Genomic DNA, 26,051 nt, shown 5'->3' on the forward strand with positions numbered 1-26,051 from the left:
TGCATTACTCACTGAGATGGGTGGGTGTATTTTGAGTTCTTACGCATTACTGCAACTAAGTACTTCAAAAATAAAATACTTGAATAAATCACTACTACTAATGATCTCTCAAGTGTGGCAAATCTCTTGCCACAGGCTAAATCAAACCAGCTTGAACTAATCTGATATGCAGCATCATTTGCCCTGGAAGTCACTCAGATATTGTGAGGGAATGAACTGTGGGCTGCCCTGGCTGAAGTCCAAAGAAAGAAGGGAAACAGAAAAGCAAACACTTTTATACACTAGAATTTTACCAAGAGGCATGGAAAAACATCCAAAAACTTAAACGACAATGCTTTCTACTCACATCTGAAACTGAGGCAGGTTTTCAGATGGTAAAGCTAGAGCCAAGTCCAGAAATTTGCAAGCAGACAAATACAGGTTTAGCCACCTCTGGCTGTTGTAGGATGTGGAAAAACCATTCCCGCCTGTGTAAGTTGTCTCCAAACCAGCAACAGATGGGCCAGAAGTTCTAAAATATATTATAGCAGGGAAGTGAGTCATAACAACCTTCTGCCACATTGAAAACTTTTTTTTTCTTACTTGCCTTTACAAACACACAACTCTTTATTTACCAGCATTATCCTGAATTTATAAATTGAATCCCAACACAAGTCTGTGCCATGAGTGCAGTTCTGTATGCATGCATAATATATATGTGATAAAATGTCAATGTATAATTAATGTGTTGTACTCTATCTTATTCCCAGATATTCAAATTATGAGGAAGTTTAAAATTGTCAGTCATTATGATATTACTTTGAGGGAAAAGCTCTCCAAAAAACAAAACAAAACAAAAAAAAAAAAACTAGGAAAAACGTGAGCAAAACTTGGGCAAATAACTCTGGCTCATTTGAGAAATCTACCTCTGCTGCTAGAATTGACTGAAATTGGATCACACTGTATAGAAAACAGATGAGAAAAAATGGATAATAAAACAAGAAAAAATATCTACCTCACTTACCTAATAGGAGAAGGAACTATGCTTTAATAGTGCATCAGTCTTATTTAGAATAAGTGTATGACACAGAAAAGGTGTAAGTCATGCCATACATAATTTAATTGCCCCAGCAGTGCATTTTAGTCAGGCAGACATTGTAAAAACTCAGACACTTGTATCTTATAATTTCCCTTAGTGATTTATGATCAATCTGACAGCAGAATTTCTTTGGTTTTGTCCTGAACAGTCTGTCCCTAGTACCCCAGTCAGACTGAACTAGCGTTTACTTGTCCTTCTCATTTGAGCTCAACAGCTCTAAGACAAATTATTTTAAAGAATGACTCCACTCCCCATCAGCATACCAAGGGATTTTTATAAAGTCAAACAAGCAATAAGTTCATACATTTACCTGGAAATGTCTTCATCAGCAGTGAGCTCCTGTTCCATCAGTAAAAACACTTGCACCTGAAGATCAAATGCTACATTTCAATACCATTTTTAATGGACTGTAACTCAGGAAAGTCTGAATAATAAGCCTTAGACAAATAGTTTGGAGCTTTATTTTCTTTCCTGCATGAGTGGACACTGGCACCTTAAAGCTCTTTCATCCCTTACATATAACCTGAATAACACAAAGACCTCCAGGAACTGTCTCTTTTATGGCCAGGAAAGCTCTCAAAGGCTAATCCCCTCCACTACCTAGAAAGAGAGCAAGACCTAAACAAAATGAGAATAAAGGATTGTTTAATGGAGCAGGTCAGGCTCAGGTGTGAATTCCCAGAAGCACCACAGTCCTCCTAAATGAAAGTAGCTCCAGGACTGTGGTAACTTGTGTAAAGGCCAGGGGACAGCACAGGAATCAGAAGACCACACTGAGTAGAATGAGTTTTCTAGTATTTATACTATCTATTATATTATCTGTGGTTATTCAAGGGCTACATTAGGCACCTGCAGATTGAAAAAATAATTAATCACAGCAATGATTCTGGTTTGCTCCCTCTGTTATTCAGTCCCTTGGGAACTCCTTGAATAGCAGGCTGAATGGATCACAGCATGCACCAGCCACTCCCCTTCCATTCCCACTGCTAAAGCTGAAACCCAAAAGAGTGTGTCAAACAGCCAACACAGGAGATTCTGCAGGTAGAAACTCTGGAAACAGATATTTTTACTGTTTTGTTCTGAAGAGTAAAATGAGGAAGAAGAAATCTGAGCCAAGCCTTGTATAAATCTAGTCACAAAATTTAGCCACCTGAATGACCATCAACTGCCAATGAAACATGGATTCCAACTCCTATACATGGATTCTCATCCTCATTGCTGGAAGAAGAATGACCAGGAAAGTAGAAATGGAAACAGAAAAAGAAGAGCAGGAGTGGGAATGGTGGAGAGGGTACACATACATAAGCAGAAAGTGAAGTAGGATTCAGTAGGGAAGAATGAGGGCAAATGCAAATTTAATTCAGGAGACAGCTGAACAGCTGAAACAGTGTAAGCTAACAGATACTCAATTTCATCACAAAAAACAGACATCAGGACTATGAAAATAAGTCAGCTTTCAATTTGTGGCCATTGCACATTTATTTGTACAATCTCTAGAAGCTATTTTCTTAAAAATCCTGAGGAGGAATGAGGTTGTGTCTCATATGTGCACCAATCTTCTAAATAATGAATGACACCTGCAACTCACCAGTTCAGTGATCATGGTTGGCCAAAGTGAGGTAAGGTGCTGTGGAGACATTCTTAAAAGTAATACTCTGAAAAACAGGAACACTTGGGAATGAAGAGTGGGCACCTGTGGCAACCGAAGACTTTCTACCAGCCTTTCTGAAACGAAAAGCCAAGAAGGATCCCTCAGTTCAGAATAATTCCAATGAGAATTCTCTCCTTCCTGCCTTTTCTCTCAATGTTAACTTTAAGCATTTGCCATGTTACTGTTCCAGTACTTTACTGGTTTTATTCTGTCAACATAAAGAAATAACCACTTCATCAAAGAAGGAACAAAATAGAGAAACCTCTAAAGAGTGCAGTTGCCTATTTTGGGTTAGTTCTCTATATAAATGCAATAGTGCATCTGGGAACTTTGCTGATGTTATGCAGAGTTTCACCCATTACAACAAGAGGAGTTAACAGATTCCAAACAATACAAAACCAGCCTGAACAACTTGGATGTATTAGTGTTATTAAAACACTGCACCCTCATAGTACTTGAGAAATTACAAAGGGATGATACAGTTTTATTGAATTATGATCACCTCTAGGCTTTCAATATATACAGAGGCAGACACAAAGAAATTTTTCAGTCAAACCAATAAACAAAAAAAAAACCCTAACCAACAAACCAAATAATTTTACAAAAAATAGATTACAGAACAAATGAAACAAAAAAGTTAATTTTCAACTTGGTATATGATGGCAATTGATTTTCCATATAGAAGAAGAGACCTAAGTGTCCCTTTGGTGCCATGAAAAAATGATGCATCTAAAAGCTGCTGCTAACTGTTAGCATCATCTTAAAAAGAAGATCCAAGCAGTTCCCATTCCCAGTCACTTAAGGTAAAGGGTCATTGTAAGAAATAAACTTCAACGATAAATATGACAGATAAACTGAACTGAGGAAAAAACATCAGCAAAAGAAGTCCAGAATTCAAACTGTCAAGGTCATTTTTTCTATTTATCCCTAATTGATAGGCTTTTATACCTCAGATGTTCATGTCAACACATATTGTGCAAGTATCCAAGGATATTGATCAAGGGATAAGATGACTGATCAGTGAAATTATCCGGATAAAAGTCAACTGGCAATCACAAAATCTGCATATCTTGTAGTCATTTCAGACTGAAAACATTTTAACCAACAGCTGCAGAAACATTGTTTCAGCTATGGAAAGAGTATCCCAGACTGATCTTGCAGGTTAAAAATTTAACCTGCTGTTACTCTGTCACACCAGAATTCCACAGCTAACAGAAAGAAGTTCACTGAAGGATACATATTTCCTGACCTTGTATGTCTGGCAGGTATTTCTGGTACTGGTCAATCTCGCTGCTAAAAATGGCGAAGGCGAGTCTCTTGAGGAGCATGGCACGCTGCTCCAGCTCCGCATCTCTGTTAGCGAACAGATTGAGGGAGCTGCTCTGGGCCACCGCCACTCGTGCTGGAAGAGAACAGGGAAAGCACAGCCAAGAGCTTATGAATTTCCCTCCTGCTTCATTTCAAGGCACAAATAACTCTTTGCAATAATGGGGTTTGAAAGCAGATGTTAAGATGATGTACGGTTTGCAATTTGAATCTGTAACCAGAAGTTCAAAATAAAAGTTGAAAGAAAAATCTGTAAGTATGCACAACAGTGGCTGGGTTTAGGGGTTTTTGGGAAAGAGTTTAGCCATTTTTTAAAAATAAAATTTGCATGTATTGATGCTCAGAAAATTCAAAAGTTTAGAATATTTTTTTTTTAAGCAGTGTCAGATCTTCAAACCCAAACCAACTAAAAACCAACCCCACCCACTCTGCTTAATCAGCTTTGCCATATAGGCAAAATTCACTGCGTGCCAGGATGGTATCAAATTCTCTCATTTCAGGTTATTTATGGATCTCCAGAAACAAACAGTCAAATAAAACATTAAAAACACCAAATAAATCAAATTGGAAGAAATGTTGAACAAGTGTTTTCTTTAAGATACTTATTTTTCATTTATTTAATGTTAATACTGGAGAGAAGTCACTACTATATCAATACTTACTCATCAAATCTCTGAATGTGGTTTTGTCATGCGTCATCAAATTATCCATAATAGCTCTCCAACTAAAAGAGGAAAATCATACACAAATCAGAAAAGCAAGAAAAAAAGCAAGAATTTTCAGGAACGTTTGCAAATTTTTTTGCTCTTTCAGTTTAGGCTAAAGCTTCGAATCCAAGCTCTCTGCTTCATAAGGTACCATTTACATGGTGTTGTTTGAAATGAAACTGTTTCTTTAACCCCCTTCTCCAAGAAAATAAGGGATGCCATTCAGGGGGACCTTGACAGCTTGAAGAAGTGGGCCCATGTGAACATCATGAAGTATAAGGCCAAGTGCAAGGTCCTGCAGAATGGTCAGAGCAATTCCAAGCACAAATACTGGCTGGACACAAAATGAATACTGAGAGCAGCTTTGAGGAGAAGGGCTTGTGGCTGATGGTGGATGAAAATGAAAAACTGAATTTTATCTGCCAGTGTGTTCACAGCCCAGAAGGGCAACTGCATCCAGGGCTGTACCAGGAGCGTGGCCAAGAGATCAAGGGAGGTGATTCTGCCTCTCTACTCTGCTCTGGTAAGACCCCACCTGGAGTATTGCATCCAGCCCTGGGACCCCCAGCGTAAGAAGGATGTGGACTCCCTTGAAGAGGTCCATGGGAGGACCACAAAGATGATCAGAGGGCTGGAACACCTCTCCTATGAAGACAGGCTGAGAGTTGGGGTTGTTCAGACTGGTAAAGAGAAGGCTTCAGGGAGATCTTCTAGCTGCTTTCCAGTACCTAAAGGGCCTTCAGAAAGCTGAAGAGCAACTTTTTACAAGAGCATGGAATGATAGGATAAGAGGGAATTACTTTTAAAGTAAAGTAATCCCACTTTTAAAGAAAGCTGATTTAGATACTAGGAAAAAGTTATTAATTGTGAGAGTGGTGATGCCCTGACACAGGTTGCCTGGTGAAGCTGTGGATGCCCCATCCCTGGAAGTGTTCAAGGCTAGGTTGGGTGGGGCTCTGAGCAGCCTGGTCTAGTGGAAGATGTCCCTGCCCATACCCATAGCAGATGTATTAGAACTAAACGATCTTTAAGGTCTCTTGCAATGCAAATCATTCTATGTTTCTACAAAATGCTAACCATGTTGTCTCACAGAACATATTTTTTTTTATGATAATTATTTTTAAAAATAGATTTGCACATAGAAATATACCTTTTATAATTTTCATATTTCACATGGTAACCTAAACCACAGAAAATCTCTATTTTTCTCAGTAAAGATCTATTGGGAAATATAGTTAATGGGGCCATATGTTAATGGAATACATAAAATCTGTAAGGGCCATCAATATAAACAAGAATAAAGTCTTACTAGTTAACACAGGAAGCATCCATCTGGAAGAAACTGGAATCCATAAAGAGGTCAAAGGCTTCCTTCTTCCATGCTCTCCTTGTATACTGATAACCACTAAGACTGCTTAATAACTGGACACAGGCTCGGTAGCTGGATGCATTGTGAGCACTAAACAAAGAAAAAGTCAACAAACACCAGTTTTGAATTTCTGCTCTATAGAAAGTTTGATAGACATCTTACCCTAATCATGCCTGTTTCAACTTAAGTGCCACCATCCAAATTTCTACTGGCTGTAGACATCTTCTACATCAATTCAATAAACTAAAGATACCTGTGATTACGGAGGTAGGGCACAACATAGTGCATAATATTTACAAGCAAAGGAATAACTCTCTCTTTTTCATCACTGTAGAAAACCATGTCCAGGAGATGAGCCAAAACCTATAAAACGAGAGGAAGATATGTTATAATGCATTCTTAAATTGCTTTTTACCTACCATTCTTTTTTTTTGTGTGTGTGTAATGTTCTTTACTGAACATTCAAGTTTATGATAAAAGTGATCACATTTCAGGTACCATGCAAAATCCAGAGTATAAAGATTCCATCATTTTTATGGCACATTAAGGTAAAAGCACAGAAGCACAAAGTCCTGGTTAAAGCACTCTAGAGAATAAACTACAAACAAAGAAAAAATTCAAAGACTGACTGCAATTATCAGCAGTAAATAAGATGTACCACAAAGATAAACATACAAAGCTTACAATCAAAAAAGTTAGCTATACTACACATCTTGTCCATCTCAATGGGTTAGTAACAAACTTTTACATGACAAGACCCAGAATCCATTCACATCAGTGTTTCCCATGAAATCGCCTTCTCCAAGCTTCTAGTCCAAAGCTTTTCACAATATAGAAGTTTATTATAAGACACTATTCATTATCTCCAAGGAAACATTTACCTCAGAAAGTAAGGTCAACGCATGGACACTATAAACAGATGGAGTTATATTTGAAGTTTCCATTGCTGGAGACAGCATATCTAAATGAAGATAATAATAATAAAAAAATATCCAAATTTAGTTTTCTCAAGCCATAATTTACTTTATAGCATATTTTAAAAATATGTATTTTGAAGAATCACAAGCTTTGCTAGACACATTAGTGCTAGAACAACACTGAAGAATTTTACATACATTCAAATATAGCAAAGCTGTTCTCTTCATTAATTTTAGCATGAAAATTAATGTTTTGTTTTAAATAAAGATGAAAATGAACCTACCTTCAACATCAGATTCTAAGTTGTTTCCATCAACCATAATCTTGGGGGAAGGCTTAACCTCTAAGTTTCGTCTTAGCCAAGTGGTCTGTTCCAAGGAAGAACCAGCAATTGCCCCAATGGCATCCACTATCTTGTGTGTTACATCCTGGTAGAAAAAAGAAAAAAAAAACCAAGCATTTTAGGAACTTTGTGCAGAATGGTTGTATTCATTGTCCTGACGTGTAGAAAAGCTATATAACCACATATAGAATTGCTTTCAAATAATTTCTATCTTGTCAGTGATTAATAACTTCACAGAAAATGAGAGCTTTTTCAACAAACTGTAAATATAAGGAGAAGATATTAAAGAGTCATTTCATACTACAGAACTGATAATCAAGTATTTCTACTACATTCAAGCATCTAGTTCCAGCCCCACTGCCATGGACATGGACACCTGTCGTGGTTTGACATAGAAGTGAATTTTTTCTAGGAAGTTGGGTCAAACCAATCAGTGGTCAGGTTTAGATATTAGCACTTGGAGTGACCACTGAAAGTATGGATACGCCTCTGAGAACACAGGAAGTTAAAAGCAAGAACTCCCAGGAGAACTCTCTCTTTTAATTCCAGTCGTCAGAGAGTGCAGACTCCTCCCCTGCCCGGCCTCGGGCTGGGTGGGGGAGGGGAAGCCACGCGGCCTTGCCCAGGTAGGCCGAGGGGGCTGAGGGTCTGGAACCGAGCCAGCTCCTGCGGACGGAAGGGTGGAGAGAAGCGGAGATGCCTTTGCCCCCCCCCCCCCAAGAGGGAAAGAGATAGAGAGCCTGGCGGCACCTAGAAATTTGCCGGCAGAGGAGAAAGAGAAAGAGGGGGGAATGCCCAGCGTAGGAGGCGGAACGCTAGACAGAGATATTAGCTGTCCAGGGAGTCTGAACTTTTAACCCTTTCTAAGAAATGAGGGCTTTTTAAAAGTATTACTCTTCCTTAATTTGTAGTAGAAAAGAGATAGTCTAGGAACTGAGATGTTAGAAGAAGAAATATTTAGGTGGGAAGAGATGATGAAGTAGCTTTGGCTAGACTTTTCTTGTTAGCCATGGACTGAACTAAAATCTCTTGCAATAGAAACTGCATTTTAAGAAGATGCAGTGGTGACCTAGGGAGACTTGTTTCAGCTTCGAATAGCGCAGGAATGGCGAGAAACAAAGAAAGCTGAAAAGAGAATGGTGATGCTCTCTGTCTTCGGAAAGAAGATGAGTCCTGTTTTTAGACCCCTCGGCCCCAGGGGAAAATGGGGGGGACTGTAGTCCCAGGATGAGAAACTGAACTGTTGTATCTTTGAGTCTGTAACAAAGCATCCTTAAAGGAGCCTTATGAGCAGTCTGTCCATGCACAGTAGTGAGAGCACTGTGACATGGAATAGAGAGTGTCACACTGGCAGATTTTTTCCGAGCAGTTGCCATGTGTGACAGGGAAACACAGGGGGGCAGCTGTGTTTCCTGGGAGTCTGTGGTACAAGAGAGACTTCTCTCTCCCTTGATAGTTTAAGTATAGATTACCTAAAAAGTAGTAATTTGATCAAGAATCCCGGGTAATATTTCATAGCTGAGTGTTTTTAGAATTAGGAAGAAGAAGAGTAATTTAAAAAGTCTTCATCCTAGATTTAGTTTATGTGTTTTCTGTATTAGTAGTAGTTTAATAAAGTTTTTTTTTCCTTTGTTATTAAGCTTGGACCTGCTCTGCTCTGTTCCTGATAACATCTCACAACATTTATTTAAAAAAAGTACATTTTCATAGGGACGCTGGCATTGCGCCAGTGTCCAACCATGACAACACCTTACACTAAACCAGGTTGTTCAGAACCTCATCCAAGTGGCCTTAAACAATTCTAGTGATGGGGCATCTGCAACTTCTCTGGGTAACCAGTTCCAGTGCCTCACCACCTTCGCAGTAAAGACTTTTTTCCTAATATCTAATTGAAATCTACTCTCACGTGTCCTGTCCTGCCCTTGTCTCATCACTGCATGTTCTTGTAAACAGTCCCTCTCTATGTTTCTTGTGGCTTCCTCCAGGTACTGGAAGCCTTCCCTTTTCCAGGCTGAAGAAACCAAATTCTTTCAGCCTTTTCTCTTAAGAGAGGTGCTCCATTGCTCTAATAACTTGGTGGCCCTCCTCTAGACTTGCTCCAAGAGGTCAGTATCCTTCCTGTGCTGGGATCAAGATGATCTTTAAAACCTTTTCCAACCCAGGCCATTCTATGATTCTATGATTTATTGTTTAATATTTTAAAAAGACACACACAACAAATTTTTTACCTGTAGATCTCTTTGATCTTTCTTATTCTCCAGACTTGGGTTTTTCATGATGAACTCATTAAGAACACTGAAAAAATATAGAAGTTGAACAATGGATTTTCTTCTCATAATACATTATTCAGCAGTTTTCAGAGTTAGGACAAATCTGAAGATAATTATTTTCACAATATTTATTCAGTAAACCTGCAGGGATTGCTACTTACCAATATTCCAAGAAACATCTTGTCAAGTTTCTTAAGTTAATTTTGATCATAAGAATTTACCAAGAACATGTTTTACATGATTATATACAAAAGTATCTTCAAAGACAGTTTACTAGGGAAGATAAACTCAAAATATTGAAAAAAAAAAGTTCCTTGAACCATTATACAGAAAGTCATATTCAAAGTTATATTTCTAACAGTCCACAAACGGTTTCCATGGTGAGAATTCAGCCCACTCTAGTGGGTTTCAAATACCTAAGAAGTAGTAATTGTTGTTATTTTTCAGGAAAAATTAGAAACTTACATCTGTTGCTTAAAGAGCCTGAATCACTGAAATAATCATTAAGGTAAGGTCATGGCTTATATCATACTATAATATAAAATTTAATATATGTAGCCATTCCTCAGAGAAACTAATTTGATAAGACCCACAGAACTCAGGCAACAGCTCTACAAGTCAAAAGTAAGAGACAGATTTAGAAACACTAACACTTCAGAATAATTCCACACACCTACATTTGAGCATATTTGAAAATTGCAAATATCAGGAGCACTTACCCAAGTATGAGAAACTGTCCTGGGGCTGGAAGACCAACCTGTATGGAATCTTTTAACAAAAGCAGCAGTGCTGCCCAGCTGTCTACTAAGCTGGTCACTGGAATCCTAAGGGAGAGAGAGCAGCAATGTCAATGATGAGAACATCATCTCCCTCAGATATTTCTCCAATTTCTTTTTACATCACACCTCTCCTGTCAGATATTTGGAATCAACACCCTTACAGATTCATTTAATACTAGGTTACTACATCAAGTCATGAAGAAACAGATCCAGGTAGAAGAAGAGCATTCTCAAAAGACATGCTTTTCATTGCAAAGCTGGAGTGGCATGAATGAGTTAATGAGCACAATTAAGATCAGCTTTCTTTGGGCAGATTACCTGCAGGATTTTTAGGCGGGGGAAGAAAGGTAATGCAACACTATGGAACTCACAAAATAAACCACCTTTTTTAACAAACCTACAGATCAAACCCATTCTTTCTTCACTATTTATATTACACAGACTATTCATCATCCTATGACAAAAAGATGCAAAATATTCAAATTGATCATCTTTCTGATGAAGAAATGAAATTTAGTTTCTTTTCTTACCTTTGAGTATAAGCATAGAAAAACTGCAACATGCAGACTTCCAGTGAAAGATGTTTCTAGAAAAAGATATGAAACCTGTGTTGTCAGAAAGAAGTGGCATTTTTTCCCCTCACCAGGGTAAAATTTACAATGTTACAATGTCACTGCAATGCCTAAACATATAGCTTAATTATTTAGAATATTAAGTGTCCATTCAGATATCCCTCTGTAAAGTTATACTTCCCTTCATTTATCTCTTAGCTATAGGGAAAATTTTCACATTGTGCTGCTCAGCTTTGTCAGTGAAGTACCCATATCATCAGTGCTCTAAGCTGCTTCAAGAGGACATCATATAAATCAATAGGATCTGTACAGTTTCCATACCTTGTCCTTTGCTATGGCTGGAGGCTGCTTCAGAACTTCTTTCACAGTCTGTATGACAGTCTCTGTTCTCATAACACTGATAGAGCGAACCAGCTCAACCAGCAGAAGCTGCTCTTCACCTGCTGTAGGAATAACCTAAAAGAACCAGATGTATGTCACAGACTATCAACACAGACAATGGCTATGCCAAAACTAAGGCAGCTGTCCTCATGGGATTGAAATTTTACCAACTAACAGGTCATCTAGAGACCTGGTATCACCTACTCTTCCCCTGAAGAATTCAGAAAGATTATTCCATTGTAAAGTGTTACCTCCCTGACAGTACCGTTCCTAATTAGAAATGCAAATATTGTCCATACTTCATTGTATTTTTTTCACTGGAATGTCCAAATTTTCTTCTTCCCAACGCTAAATCACTTTAAAGTATTAGCGCTACTTGAACTGACCACTGTAATATAAACATACCTTTGTCCTTGAAGTATTTTTGTTTTGCCTCCTTTCATTCCATACAAATGCAATAGCAGCCATGAAATGAACACCATGATTCATTGAAATTGGACCCAAAAGTTCCAGAATCTGTTGCCTCAAATTCTGAAATATGAAAGCAGAACACATACCCCTTTAGATAAGCACCTCAGCGTTATGTTCAAAACATTTTCTCTGCAGAAAGCAAAGAAGTGACACATTGTATTGAACTGATACATTTTAGCTTATAAGCATATTCAATACTCATCTATAAAAGCCTGGGTTTTGAGGTGAGTGAGTATATGAGGACAAAGGCATAAAAATTCAATTTAGGTTTAAGGGAAGGGAATTGAAATTATTTTGACAAAAGTATTAATGAACAAGTTATACTATCCCTGATGTTCTGACCTTAGTTGACCCAAGGTTAATAGTGGTAATGGACGCAGCAGCAGCAGCAGCAGTTTTCTCTGAAGAATCTGCAAGGTGCAGGATGCTCCACAGTAAAGTCACAGAAGACATGATCATATGCAAGATAGAGAGAATCCCATTGCGTGCTTCAACCAAATGCTTCTGATCTACATTAACCAAAAGCTAGTGGGAGAGGAGAGGAGTATACAATAACTACGTAAACGGCATATTGAAAATAGAGTAAATTTAGACTTAACGTGGGAATTTCAACCTTAACTCTTTTTCAGAAGTTTTTCATTAATTCTTAAAATATGTACAGCTTTGAGACTTCTAAAATAATAGAGAAACTTTTGACTGAGTTGTCCAATATCAAATGTACTGTGAACATGGGAGGCCTCAAGTCTACAGCAATCAGTTTTGTATCCTCTGCCTATACCTTTGCAAAACAATTATTTCAGAATTTTAAGTCCAGCTAATACACTAGGCAAAATTATTTATTTACATGAACAAAACCCACTTTTCAGTCACTTTTAAATGAATGGAAAGCAAAGGAGTGTAAGAATGGAAAAAAAGCACAAAAACAAGATTACTGAGAAAACAGGGTAAAAGCTTCTTATGGAACCTGGACCAAATTCTTAACAGACACTATGCTCATTACATTAGCTCTAAAAATACTGCTTGACTAAAAAGAAAAATTGTGAATACACAGAAGGAGCAGAAGGATAATGTTTATACATATTGCAAGATGAACACAAGGAAGGCAGCTCTAAAAAGTGGAATTTTAAAGGTCTTGAGGAATTCAACTTTAGTTATTTCAGAATAACAAAAACAAACAACCAAAGGAAGCAAACAAATATATGAGTATTCTCTTACCTGTATCATCCATAGAAACATGTTTTTCTGTTTGTATTGTCAATAAACCCCCATTTATAGCTAAGACAATATATTTGTTATTTTTGTCACCCAGATTTCCATAACTGCTAATATAATCACAGTCCTTAATTTGACATGTATTGCATAGGAAAGTCTCAGACACCCAGATAAGTTTACCTGGTGATACTGTGTAGATGGATCCAGGAGGCAGTAATGAATTATTGTTGTGATCCCTTCTAGTAAAGTGAGAACCATATCTGGGGGAGTGACAGATGCCATCCAGAGAGGCCTAAAAGAAGAGCAATTTTTTAAAAATTAGTTAATCTGATAGTAAAGTAATTCAAAGCAATCAAATTCAGTTAAAAAGATTATACCTCTACATATACATACCTATTATCAGATAATCCAGTTTCATATTTATACTGCTGAATTAAATTATCCAGGTTCCTGCAGAGCTGAAGAGTCACTGAAACAACCACCCTCTGAAGAACCTTTCCCATGTAAGGCAACGTAGAAGTGATAAGGCCAATCCACTGGGGATGCATTTTACAGGCACAGTGCTGGTGCAAAGCTCGTATCACCGCGCACAGAAACATGCCTTGGCAGGTTATTGGCTGGGAATGTAAATACTGCAGAGAAGTCATTGGCTGCTGGGGACCAATGTGCTCCAGGTCCGTTATGACAAAGTCAAACACTGTTTCATTTTCCTCAGGCACAGTCATTACTCTGTGTTCCAGCACAATCAGCCGCTGAAGTACTTTCAAAAGTTGTGACTGCAGAGTACTACCATTGTCAAACTCATCCTCAGAAAAATTTATAAGGCTGTCTTCAGAGAAGCCTTCTTCTACAGCCACAATGTTTTTTCCAGCTATCTTTTCACTGTGCCATTTCTGGGCACTGAAGATAGAAGACAGCAGACAATGCAGGATCACTTTCTGAACCTTGCACTTGGACAACATGTCTGAAATAAAACTAGGAAAGCCCTTGGCAGAGCTTTCTATGACTTTTGCCAACTCAGCAAAGAGAAGTGTCAGAATTTCTATACTCATCATTTGCATGTTGCGGTTTCCTATGAGGTCTTGTGAAGTTACTTTAACATGAGTTGGGTAATGGCTCCGCATGTAGTATAGACACAAGGAGATAAGAATTTCTATGTACATAGAGCTCCGAAAGTTATGGTTAGAATCAACTGGGATGTGACTATAGAAATCCTTGCCCATAACAGATATTCGATGCCTGGCTAGAAGATTTTGGAGCAATGAAAGCTGAGGAGTGTATGCATTGTTGACACTGGTAGTGGAGATAGCACTTACAAAAGCTGAAGGATTTGTTTTCAGAATTGCCTTAATTGCAGAAAAAGCATACAATGTCCTTGAAGAGTCATACAACTGGAGATAAAGCAGCACATGTTGATACAGTGGATGGATATTGAAGTTAGGAGATTTTCGCATTCCTGGGGATCCGACATCACTTTCTATTTCTGAAATTTCTCCTTCTCCACAACTGTACCAATTTTCTAAATCAAGACCATCACTAAAGAAGACATTTGTTTGTTTAAGCTTTTCTGTTTGTGCTTTCTTCTTCTCTTCATCTTTCTTTTTGGCTATTTTTACCTTAGGTTTTGCACCTGGTTGCTTACCAGCCTCTTTAACAATTGTTTCTTTTTCTGACATTTTTTCTGGTTGCTTTCCTTTAAAGCTGAACTGAATACTACTGTGGCTATGTTTTCTAGATTTTGATTCAGCGGAAGAAAGAGTAAGATCAGAGAAGGACTGCTGGCTTTCTGCAATACAAGGTGAAGAGTTATTTCTCGACATTTCGTCTCCTAAGCTCTCAAGTCCAGTCTCAGTTGAGGCTGACAGTAACTGTGAGCTGTCATTACTAAGTAAACTACTCTGGCTACTTTGAATATTTTGATCATCACTTTTTGTAACCTCTACAGAGCTATCCAATGAGCTGAATTTACATGAAGTATCCTCAGAGTGCAGACTGTCTTTAACTGGTTCAACTTCTCCAAGACCACTTACCACTTTGCATATGAGGTCTGTAACTACTTGTTGCACAATTTCATCAGGTGAGTCTTCTTTCAGAGTCTGAGAGCTATCTTGAGCACTCAGGCTTTCTGTTTCCACTTCATAACTGATGTTGTCTCCAGTAGATGACTGAGAACAGCCAGAGTCAGAACTCTGCAGTATTTCAGCCTGATGATCAGGAAGGTCAAAATCAGATACAACCATTGGTATGGTCTCACTGCTGGTACTTAACAAGGAAAGCCTGTCACTCAGGGGATTGACAGTCAGGCTGAAGTTCTCCATTTCATCCACACCAAGTTGTTTCTCATTGCCTTCTTTAGGTATTATAAGTTGTCCTTGGCTTACAGGCATGTGGGAAAATGCTTGAAAAACACAAAAAATGCATATATATATAAGATTTTGTTCTTCAGAACAAAATTAAAATTTAGAATTTAAACTATTATTAAACTATTATTGAGACTTCAAATTATGAAGGCATGGTAGTGTCTTTTCATTCCACAGAAGAAAAAATATGTCAATAAGCATATGACATGTTCACAAAAACAAAGCAAAATTGTTTTTTACCAGTACACCTTAGCAAAACAACGTAATTCTCCATGAAACATTATGTAGTCTTATCTGCTTTTGTTTCCACAAGAGACAGAATTAGTAAATTCTGAACTAAAATTACACAATACATGCAAACACCTTCAAAACTTATTGGTATGTTTTCAGCCAGCCTCACATCATTCATAAAAATATTTAAGTTCTTGGTTAAGCTTCAAGCCATATTCTTATGTTCTACCAAGACTCAGTAAGATGTGAAAAAATGCTCTGCATAAAAATACTTGCATAACATTTTAATGTAAAAAAAAAAATAAAACCTGAAACAGTACTGGGGGCACACAAACTTGAATTAGGAAAATACCACACAAATGCAAATATAAGCCATAGCTATTCCAAGACTTTTTTCCGTTACCCTCCAAAATTTGTACTATGTTTTTAACATTGCATGTAAACAGCAAGCAAAACAAGTAAACAAAAGAAATTAGGGATCTTCCTATCATCTTCTTGTGTACATACCATCAGTGCAGCTGAACTTCTGCATAAACTGCTTTTCATTTTCCTCTTCAGGGTGATTGGGCGATTTAGTCCAGTAACATTCGGCCTGTACTCGCTGAACAGAAACTCGCTGAGTTTTTGGATGGAGAAGCAGTAGGAGCAAAGGTTCCAGAACCCTTGCAATATCATGTCTTTGAAGCACTTGATTTAACCAGGCTTGTCCCACTGACCAAGTGGAACCATCCAAGCTATTGAGGCTGTCCAGCATGATAAACAAAGATCTAGAATGGAAAGAAGAAACAATCTAGTGGATATTGTACACTACTCACAGAGTAATCCCATTTGAATCTGATATATGACAAATGTAATGTTGGTACATACTCCATACAAAGCAGTATTTGGAATCAAAACTTTGAACCTGCTCTTCATATTTCAGTCTAGTCTAAGGAAGAGGTAGTAACCAAATCAGTTGTAACAGTTGCTCTAATAGTAGCAAGATCGAGTATTTGTACAGCTATTAGCATAACAAGCCTTTATTGCCTTTTAAGGGGTATGCCATTAAAAAATATACAATTTTAAAAGCCAATTCACAAGGATATATGGAAAAGAAAACATTGAAAGATCTTGTCTTCAAGAACAGAGAAGAGAAATATACTTGACAATTCAGCAGTTCCCACAATCATCTTCTTCTTTTAACAATTTTAGGCTTGAGAATCCTTTTCAGACTAATGGAAAAAATATATATTGGACTCTGAATTTTACCTACTGTTTTACATTCTCCAGTAGTACACGTTCATAAGCTTTCAGCTGTATGCACAGAATTTATCACCATTTATGCAGTGAGTGACAGCATAAGACAAAGAAAGAACCTTTTTACTCTACTCCTTTCAGCTAAGTATGCAATACAAAATCGAAATAAACACTTTTCCACAACATTTGTGCTAGCTAAGAAAGACAAAAGTAGTTCAGAGTCCAGATCTTCAGTCTTTTCTAAGAAGATACCAATACCAGAACACAAAACAGAAATCCTCTGCTGCTTGCCATAAATGACCTCTTACACAGATTAAACAAAAGAACTTATAGTTTAGCACTTGCTTGCAATTCGGTTTTTAAGTTTTTTTAGTTTTACTGTTACTTTCTACTTAATATAATTCAAATTCTGTTTTAATTTCTCTCTCTTGCTTCTCTTTTTATCAAAACACAGCAAGAACTCAGATATTAAGCTCAATATAGGCCACAGTGATTTTAACTACAGTGATGGTCAATGAATATTGTGACTATTCCTTCCCCACACTCTTCATAGCTTCCAGGAAAAATTTACAGCTAACGTAATCTTCACTGTGAAAACAATTTTGTCTAACACAAATTCTTGTCCACAAATTCATTTCTTGTCCTTCTTTCTTCCTCTCACAGTTACACTGTAGTTCTTCAATTTTTAAACGCCCCATGTTGCTGTATAATATTGTCAAACATTTTCAAGTAAAATTATTTCAACTGAATCAGACTTGCAATCACCAACCTGTCAAAGGTGCGGCCAAAGGAAGAAGATTTGTTAATATGAAGATCTCGTGTGAGATGCCATAGCACTGCAAACTTGGCATGAGCTTCCATTCTTACTTTCTGTGGACCAAACCATAAGTTAGATCTGTCAGAATGTAAAACTTCTGATAAGAAGTGGAAAAAGAAAGTCATACAGCATCCTAAACAATATAAGATATAATGAAATTAACTTCTTTAATTATGTGTTAAAGTACTATTTTTTAGTCTTAAAAGCAGTAATAGCCAACAGTAGGTGCCTGTGAGCAATTTAGTACCATGAAAGTATTACCTCCTATCTTGATCTTGCCTTAGTTTTAAAGTTTAGCCCGTCTCTTTCTAGTCAACTTATTTTCATTCCATTACTGCATAGAAAGAAACAGAATAATTTTCTAGCTAGATATGTAGATTGAGCTCTTCACTAACATGTAAAATTTAACTCTGGAACAAATTGGACAAACAGGACATACTTACTGCCCAAAGGATTCATAATGACTAATACAGTCATAGTAATAATATGTAGAATATCATAGAATATCCTGAGTTGGGAGGGACCCACAAGGATCACTGAAGTCCAGCTCAGGATATTTAATGGAAAAAATGGTGTAAAGTAATAATTGTTCTGTTTCTCTCTTTACTGAGGTTGATCCAGGCAGAGTTATTCCAGCAAGGCTGCAAACAACAGTAAATGTCATTATATGACTTGAACACATGTATAAAAGCAGCTTCACCCAAAAGACAAGGAAGCTAATAAGCATTAGTAGGAGTGAACAAAGCACAGCAATCAGGACAATTACACCAAATAAATAATCAAAATTACTTCAAGTACTATAAGGGTTTAAACTAAATTACTAGATGATAAGCAAAGACAAGAGGACAAAGATTTTCACTTGTTTGTTGTTAGAATATATGGTTATAGAACATGAACAGTAGGTATATTTACCTTTAACCATGTCAGACAAAACTAAAAACTGTTAAAACCACTAACAATCTGGCATACTTCCAGACTTAGTTTCCATCATACAACTTAAGAAGCTTTGCAACAGCTTCTTAACTATGCAATATCTGCCACAATAATGGAAACTCTAGGTAAAAGCTATGAAAATTACGAAAAAGACAAACAGTTTGTGTTTAACAAACTAAAAATAGAACAACCTCTCCACACCAAAAACAAAAACCAAAAGAGACAGCAGCATTCTAGGAAGTAAAGCAAACATCACTTGCATTTAGAAAAATATGCTTCTCATAGGAAAATAATCTACAAGACTGCTGCAAAATGTATACAGTTGCACAAAATAATACACTGACACTTATTGAATAGAGTGAAAATACCAATTCCCTAACAGAGATGACTCCACGTAAGCCCTTGCAATCCATGCTGTGAAGATGTAAGAAATTACTGTTTTCTCCAGAAGGTAGGCAGAAATGAGCAATTTCTACATCCACAGTCACAGCAGTTTACAGGCCAGCCTAAGTGACACTAAAAATCATCACCAATTTCAACAATATGGCAAGCTGTGAACTGCACTGATTGGCAGACTGGCTCCCATTCACTCTTGTTGACCAGGTAACTCTGGTAGAATGGCAAAAAGGTAAGCACTCCTGAAGTAACAAAACCACAAGTTGCTAGAATGTGTAAGCAAGCTATTCATACTGTTGGAGCTGTGAAAATAGCTCATATACCTAAAATTTAAAGCACTAAAAAGGCCTCAAGTTGAATGCCAAATTGACAGCCTCTATGTGAAACAAATTTCTAGGTGAGGAAAAAAAAAATAAGTAAAGTCCCTGTCATGACATGAACTCCTACTAACAACAGCAAAAACTAAGCACATGCTTTAAGTATTGGGAAGCATCACATGACTTTGATAAGAGAGAAAGTCTCCTGCATGTCTGTTGCTGAATGGTCAAAAACCTCCGTTGTCTAGCATGAAACTAGAGACTCATCACAGACCTAAAATAACATTTGAAACAATGTAAGGCAATGTTTCTTTCAATATTGAAGTTATTTATACCCTCCTCTGAGGGACCAAGTCCTTTATCTAAATATATTTCTGTATATACTTTACTCATCTTTAAGTAAATACATGAGCAACTTGCCTTGTCTCTGTGAGTCAGCTGCTGACTAATAACATCTTCACAAATGCTGGAAGATGGGACGAGGTTGTGCAGCTGGTAGAAGAGCTCCACACTCTTCTGATGATGCTGAGGAGTTCCATCACCCAGCTGGTCCCAAAGAGTTAAAGCTATATGCTTTGTAAATGAAAAGAAAAGTTGCAAGAGACACAAGTGAATGACTATCATGTCTTGTTTTGCTCTATGCAACAATAGGAGACATCACATCTGATGACACCCTATGACCAAGAGACAATCTGTAAAATGGTTCCTTTTGTATGAACAGAAGGAACTGTTCAAAACACTGCAATAACTTACACAAAAAAAATTCCTGTTAAGGAGTCAGAACAAAAATAAATTTTCATAGAAATATAAATACATAATACACCCTGCTACTGATTATCTTTTGCAAAAGGTTTCTTACATAAATTACACAAATGCAAAAATTATTTACCATAGTCCTACACTATACACATCTCAGTTTCATACCTTTGCTGATTAATGCTGCTATTCAATCAGGTTTTGTTTATATCTTTAAAATATTCAATTAAACAAGGAATTTCACTCAAGTGGTCCACAAGAGAATTGCAGGAAGAAAACACTGGGTATTTAATTTAGATTCTAACACAGGTTACAAATGTTATCAAAATATTCAGCAAGAAAATTTGCTTTAGCATATCAAGGATGGTAAAGGGGCCAAGACTTATTCTTCACCAGACAGAAAAAGTCAAAAGAAAACAGCAATGAGATACTGCATCTAACCTTGAAGAAGTCTGTCTTTTCAGCCATATATCTCAGATTGCCTTGAGTAAGAGGAGGTCTGATGACAACAGCCACTCTTCCCTGGTTAGGACTAAGAGGCTGAGCAGTTTCCACACTGTTCAGATTTTCTCCAGTGACAAGAGCAACAGATTGAGTCAATCCAACCAAGTCCATCACGAGGGAAATAGTAACACCCTGAACACTGAAATTGCTTGCCTGCTTGCAAGCATTCATTAAAGTCTGTAGCCACAGTGGTGGCTGTACTTGTTCACAGTCTGAAAAAAAAAATCACAGATTATATATTTAATTAACAATCTAAATATTATGGATTTTTCCTCTTGTATTCCATAATTATATGTGTAATTGTCCCTTCATATTCCAATCTGCCCATTTAGGAAAATGTATGCAAGAGGAAGATATTTCCTGATGTATCCTTAAAATAATCCTATTAAGAATGCAATACTGTATCACTTCAAACATTTAGAAATCAAAAATGAATAGAAAAATTTTAACAAGGATGATAAAAATTTTATGGAAATTATTTCAGATGATTTCCATCTTTAGGCAAAACTGGATTTTTAATAGTTAGCACATCCTTTCACTCACTTTTCTTCACAAAATTCTTCACCAACAATCAAATTTTAACACTCTAGATAGCAGTCTGGAATAGTTCTGTAATAAATTTTATAGAGCCTAGGGTAATATATTATATATATGCAGACTATTTTTAAGTTGACAAAAATAGATTTGCCTGGCAACATTTTAAAAATAGAAGTCTCTGTGAAAATTGATGGTTTGGTGCAGAGCTATGATCTATTAGACCATACTCTGCTTTCACTGTAGGTGGTTGCTTCCCCTGTTTTACTGTTCTCTCACTTTATCAAGCCATACTCTGGGCTGAAGGGCCTTTCTCCAAAGTTCACAGTCAACTCTCCAAGTGAATATTGCACCCTTTCATTTTAGAGATACCAAAGTAATTTCTCTTAAAACTTCAAAAGGACTCTACTAATCACATTCCTAAAAAGGCAAATACATCTAGAACCAGACACAAGTGAAGAAATGTTATTTAATAGGTACAAATACAGCAGCCTTTTAGAATCAAGAGAAGAATGATGCAATTTCTAATTTATATCCACAGCTCCACTGGAGTCTAAATATACCTAACAATTCCATATTATGTCCTAGAGTGTACAGACACAACCATTGTTTTCAGCTTCACTCAGTTCCCTTTTTAATTTCTTCAATTAAAGATAGCTGAGAAATTTGGCATACAGCAAAATTACAGGACAATTATGTTAAATATCAGATGAACTTGTCTCCCTTAAATAAACAGACTGACCAGTGATGAAGAGCTATTGGGTCACGTCATTAACGCAAGCCTTCAAAAACACATTCCAAATTTAGGAACCCTTCAACAAACACAGCCTCTTCTGCAGTATAAAAGCTTTATATCAATAGATAGGGTAGTGTGAGAATTATGGAAACTACCTTCTTCCATCCTCTGTTCCAGTGCAATTCTCTGCTATGGGAAGTAGGCCCAGAACTATTCCCATCTACCCCAACATTCTATACAACAGATGTTTACCTTTGGAACAAAATCCTTCCTGTTGGTTTTACCCACCTACAATTTACGCTTATTCCTCAAAGTTACACTGTTTAATAGACTGCAAATGATATTTCACAAATAGGAACGTTCAGATGATGAACAAGAAATGCAAATCCAAGACATTTCCTGAAAGTGAAAAGGATTCCTAGAAGCACTGCCCTCATACAAGGTGCATACTACTCAAGCTCTACAGGCTCTCTGCCCTACAATAAGCAAGTGCTATGTGCACCAAAAAGTGATAAGCAAACAGCTGACATTTCAGTCTTTGAGTCTACAACACTCATTTGTAGGCTGCTTGGGAGAAATGAATGAACATCTAGCATTTTCAGGGTCATGCTATAAAAGCACAAATATTCTGAGGTAGATCTTTTATAAAAGGTAGCAGATCTTTGGCGTTGTCATACTAATAAACAGCTAAAACCAAATTGCCTTCAACTGACAAATATTTTATATGTCTGAATGTTACAAAGTCAAATATATGCTCTGCTCCTGCCTATAATGAAGACATAAACAACACATCTTAAAAAACACAAACAGAACCAGTCATGTTAAATTAGCATGCTTGCTTCCAAAACCAAAGAAACTACTCCTCTCCAAGCACTGCTCACCACTTAGCCTTGATTTGAAAATTGTAAATAAGAACAAAAAGCTGCAACTACGAAGTTTCCTAGGGAAAAAAAAACAAAACAAAACAGAGCTGACTGTGACAGTAGCCAAAATTAGTGTTACTATTTCTTGCATGTTCTAAACATATCCATCATGAAAACATTCTAAGTAGTAACTCTTAGACTGCAGATCAGAAGTGGATCCGAAATTGGAACTGTAAATTGAAGGCTTTACAAACTGTAAAAAGCATTGATCGTCCTAAAATGTCACAATTTACAGTAATCCATAACTGTCAGTGTTTTAATCATGTCTGTATCTGAATAGTTTCATCTGTCTGTGAACACATCCATATCTCACCAAAACTCACCACTTTTTATTTTGTTTCTTAATGGAAATATAGAATAATTTTTTGCAAGAACTGTCCCTTTAATAGGAGCAAAGTAGAATTAATTAAATTTCTTAGCTGGTATGATTTTTATTGGACAGTAGCTTACAATGTCCATGTATTGCCAAAGTCATCGAGCACACATCAATCCAAAGTTGATAAAAGGAAGCTAAAACATATTTGATGTGAGCTGTGGCTATTGCAATATGACAAAGAAAACATTGTGAATCCATACAGTAAAGAGGAAGACTCAACAATCTAGATTCTACTCTCAGGCTTCAGTTTGCATAATTTTTATTTTTCACCCCAATATAAATTACTGCTAAATTCCATGCCAGCAATATTCTTAAAAATCTATGACAAAATAATTTACTTTCCAAAAGTAAGCCAGTTGACACAGAAGAAAACTTAGATTTCTGAGAGGAACAGCAAACAGTAACACACACAAAACATGACAGTATTGCTTAAAATTTTTTTGGCAGAAAAATAATAATTATAATTTAAAAAGAAAGAACAAATGAGAGTGCAGCTTACCAACTTCAGGCTTCCCAGGATGTAATTCTGAAGTGCGGTTTCCTTCTGCAATGTAAACGGGAAAGCTCGAACATTCAAGGTAGAGCTGACAAGCAGCAGTAAAGGCAGGAAGGTATTCTTTCGGTGTTTTCTTCTTTGTTTTCTTCACCTTAGCATCATCTTGTGATTCTCTGTCCCATTTTGTACTCTGTCCTTGCGCTCTAGTGGGGTCTACTGGAAGCTCTGCCCCTAAGGGCTGAGACAAGGAATTATTCTGAATGATATACAGGTTGATAAATCTGGTTAAAAACTGTTGGACATATTCCAAACAGCACTGCATTGCAGTCTTTTGGATTGTTTTCCCACTACGAGTTGCTGTCCCTTGTGCCATTATGGAAGGAGGCTGTACAATGGTCTCCTCAGAACCCACGGTTGATGCTGTCTCAGTCTCTGAGGATGTGCTACCAACAATAGGGATGCCAGGTGCACCGTGACCTTCATTCAGTGCTCTGTCAATGTCATCAGTTGTATCTGCCTGGTATTGCACGAACTCAGTGAATCCACTTTCTGATGATCGACTGCTTGGAGGATTTTCACCATCTTCAAACACATCACTAGGATTTTCAAGTGACACTGATGGCACCTGAGCAATATAAAAGTTTAATGACTGTTCAAAATATATTATTTAGGTCTTAGCAAAACAATATTTATTATGTCTTTGTTTGAAAGCAACAATTTTATTCCAGAGTTTTAAATGTATTCATACAAATACATTTTATGCAAAATGATATTTGGTGTTTCTGTAAGCCTGCCAGACTAAGCTAACATTTAAAAAAATTGTTTATCAAGAAAGATATTTAAATATAATTGGTTTTAACATTTTCTTCACATAATAACTATGTCTATTCTATTATGAAAGAATGCTGAAATACATAGACATAGGTATTATTAATTTATACAGCATCATAAACCATCAAATACAAAGTTATAACTACAAAAAGATATAAACTTTTAATTTAAAAACTACTAATCATTTGCAACTACAATGAAAATAAATCATCTCCTCAAAATGAGAGAGGTTGCTGCAACAACAGTTCTTCATGACATATATGTCTTAATTTCTTATAATTCAGAATATAAATAGATGAATAGCTTTTACTCAGAAAGCACCCACAGTGGCTTTTTGCACTGCTCTAGCCCTCTACAGTTGTAGTAACTGGTAGCATAGTGTCTGTTTCCTGGTGAGAATGTGAGGTAGGGAAACAACTGAAATAGAAATGCATCCATCAGTTGCCCTAAATGCAGGTGCCCACTTACTTCCAATCCTGCATTTTACCAGTAAGGGCAGATGTTGCCTGAGACCTAATAGGCCCAGAAGTTGCTTTGACTCTAATCGCTACCTGTGTTAAATACAGAACTTGAGCCTTATGTAATAATATGAAAAACTTTTTCATTAATAAATAAAAACAGTGTCATTATTATTTACAGTGAATAATGTCTTGCTTTACCAGAGATGGAATAAGAATAGAAATTTGAGATATTACTGCAGAAAACAGTGAAACTTAGGTACTAGAAAGCTTGAAGAGACATAAATGATGACCCAATTTTACAAAATACAATCTAAAAGTGATTAGAAGCATGGCAAATCATTTCACTATCTCTTAAGAGAAACCACGGGCACATAAGAGACAGTTGTAATTGGAAGCAGAAGGCCACTGAAGATTCAAAGGGCAACATCATTCAAAAAAAAAAAAAAAACCAAAACCCCAAAATAACAAAATAACAAAACAAGGCAGGTATCAATTAGCTAGAAAGAATAAGGATAGGATCCTGAATAAAGGATGCTGGAGTCCCAGTTGACAATGGGAATGTGAGCCAGCAGTGGACTCCTTTGGTGAAGCAGACCAGCCACATCTAGGACCATATCAGCAAAGGTTCTGTCACCAAATCAAGGGAAGTAATTAATCCACTCTGCTCAGCAGTCTCAGATTCACAACCAGAATATTGTGTCCAATTTTGCACTCATTAGTACAAAAGAAACACTGATGTACTGCATATGCCCAATGGAAAGTCACCATGGGTGCTCCTGACGTAGAAGAAATGCTCAGAGAGTTGGATTTACTCAGTTTAAAAGTATGCTAAAAGTTGTGGAGGGGGTGAAGATAGCTCTATTGCTCTCTTTGAGTTCCCACTAGGCAGTTGAAAAGATGGAGATATGCTGAGAAATCCACAGTGAAAGAACACAAGGCAACCAACACAAGCACCAACAATGGAAATTCTGATTAAATAACAGTGCAAACAAACAGGCTGTACAGAGAAGTCGTGGTAACTTCATCCTTAGAAATATTCAAAATTAAAACAAATGTGATCCTGAGTG

At 36.9% G+C, this 26,051-nt stretch overlaps 1 protein-coding gene across 8 annotated transcripts in view; it reads right to left on the minus strand.

The window, feature by feature from the left end:
* DOP1A (DOP1 leucine zipper like protein A) overlaps nucleotides 1-26,051 on the minus strand; it is a 61,152-nt gene that overhangs the window by 5,476 nt on the left and 29,625 nt on the right. For all 8 annotated transcript variants that reach the window (XM_053972338.1, XM_053972341.1, XM_053972344.1 and 5 more), the window contains 22 exons: nucleotides 23,696-24,317; nucleotides 20,565-20,839; nucleotides 19,788-19,940; nucleotides 17,674-17,774; nucleotides 16,176-16,435; nucleotides 13,471-15,475; nucleotides 13,258-13,369; nucleotides 12,208-12,390; nucleotides 11,800-11,925; nucleotides 11,335-11,469; nucleotides 10,972-11,027; nucleotides 10,382-10,486; nucleotides 9,621-9,687; nucleotides 7,333-7,477; nucleotides 7,013-7,092; nucleotides 6,385-6,494; nucleotides 6,072-6,221; nucleotides 4,718-4,779; nucleotides 3,979-4,131; nucleotides 2,667-2,803; nucleotides 1,389-1,444; nucleotides 347-511 (listed from right to left, as the gene is read on the minus strand). In XM_053972338.1, coding sequence (XP_053828313.1) covers nucleotides 347-511; nucleotides 1,389-1,444; nucleotides 2,667-2,803; nucleotides 3,979-4,131; nucleotides 4,718-4,779; nucleotides 6,072-6,221; nucleotides 6,385-6,494; nucleotides 7,013-7,092; nucleotides 7,333-7,477; nucleotides 9,621-9,687; nucleotides 10,382-10,486; nucleotides 10,972-11,027; nucleotides 11,335-11,469; nucleotides 11,800-11,925; nucleotides 12,208-12,390; nucleotides 13,258-13,369; nucleotides 13,471-15,475; nucleotides 16,176-16,435; nucleotides 17,674-17,774; nucleotides 19,788-19,940; nucleotides 20,565-20,839; nucleotides 23,696-24,317 — 5,258 coding nt within the window. The remainder of the gene's footprint in view (nucleotides 1-346; nucleotides 512-1,388; nucleotides 1,445-2,666; nucleotides 2,804-3,978; nucleotides 4,132-4,717; nucleotides 4,780-6,071; nucleotides 6,222-6,384; nucleotides 6,495-7,012; nucleotides 7,093-7,332; nucleotides 7,478-9,620; nucleotides 9,688-10,381; nucleotides 10,487-10,971; nucleotides 11,028-11,334; nucleotides 11,470-11,799; nucleotides 11,926-12,207; nucleotides 12,391-13,257; nucleotides 13,370-13,470; nucleotides 15,476-16,175; nucleotides 16,436-17,673; nucleotides 17,775-19,787; nucleotides 19,941-20,564; nucleotides 20,840-23,695; nucleotides 24,318-26,051) is intronic.

This window comes from Vidua macroura, chromosome 3, assembly GCF_024509145.1.
Source record: "Vidua macroura isolate BioBank_ID:100142 chromosome 3, ASM2450914v1, whole genome shotgun sequence".
Taxonomy (NCBI): domain Eukaryota; kingdom Metazoa; phylum Chordata; class Aves; order Passeriformes; family Viduidae; genus Vidua; species Vidua macroura.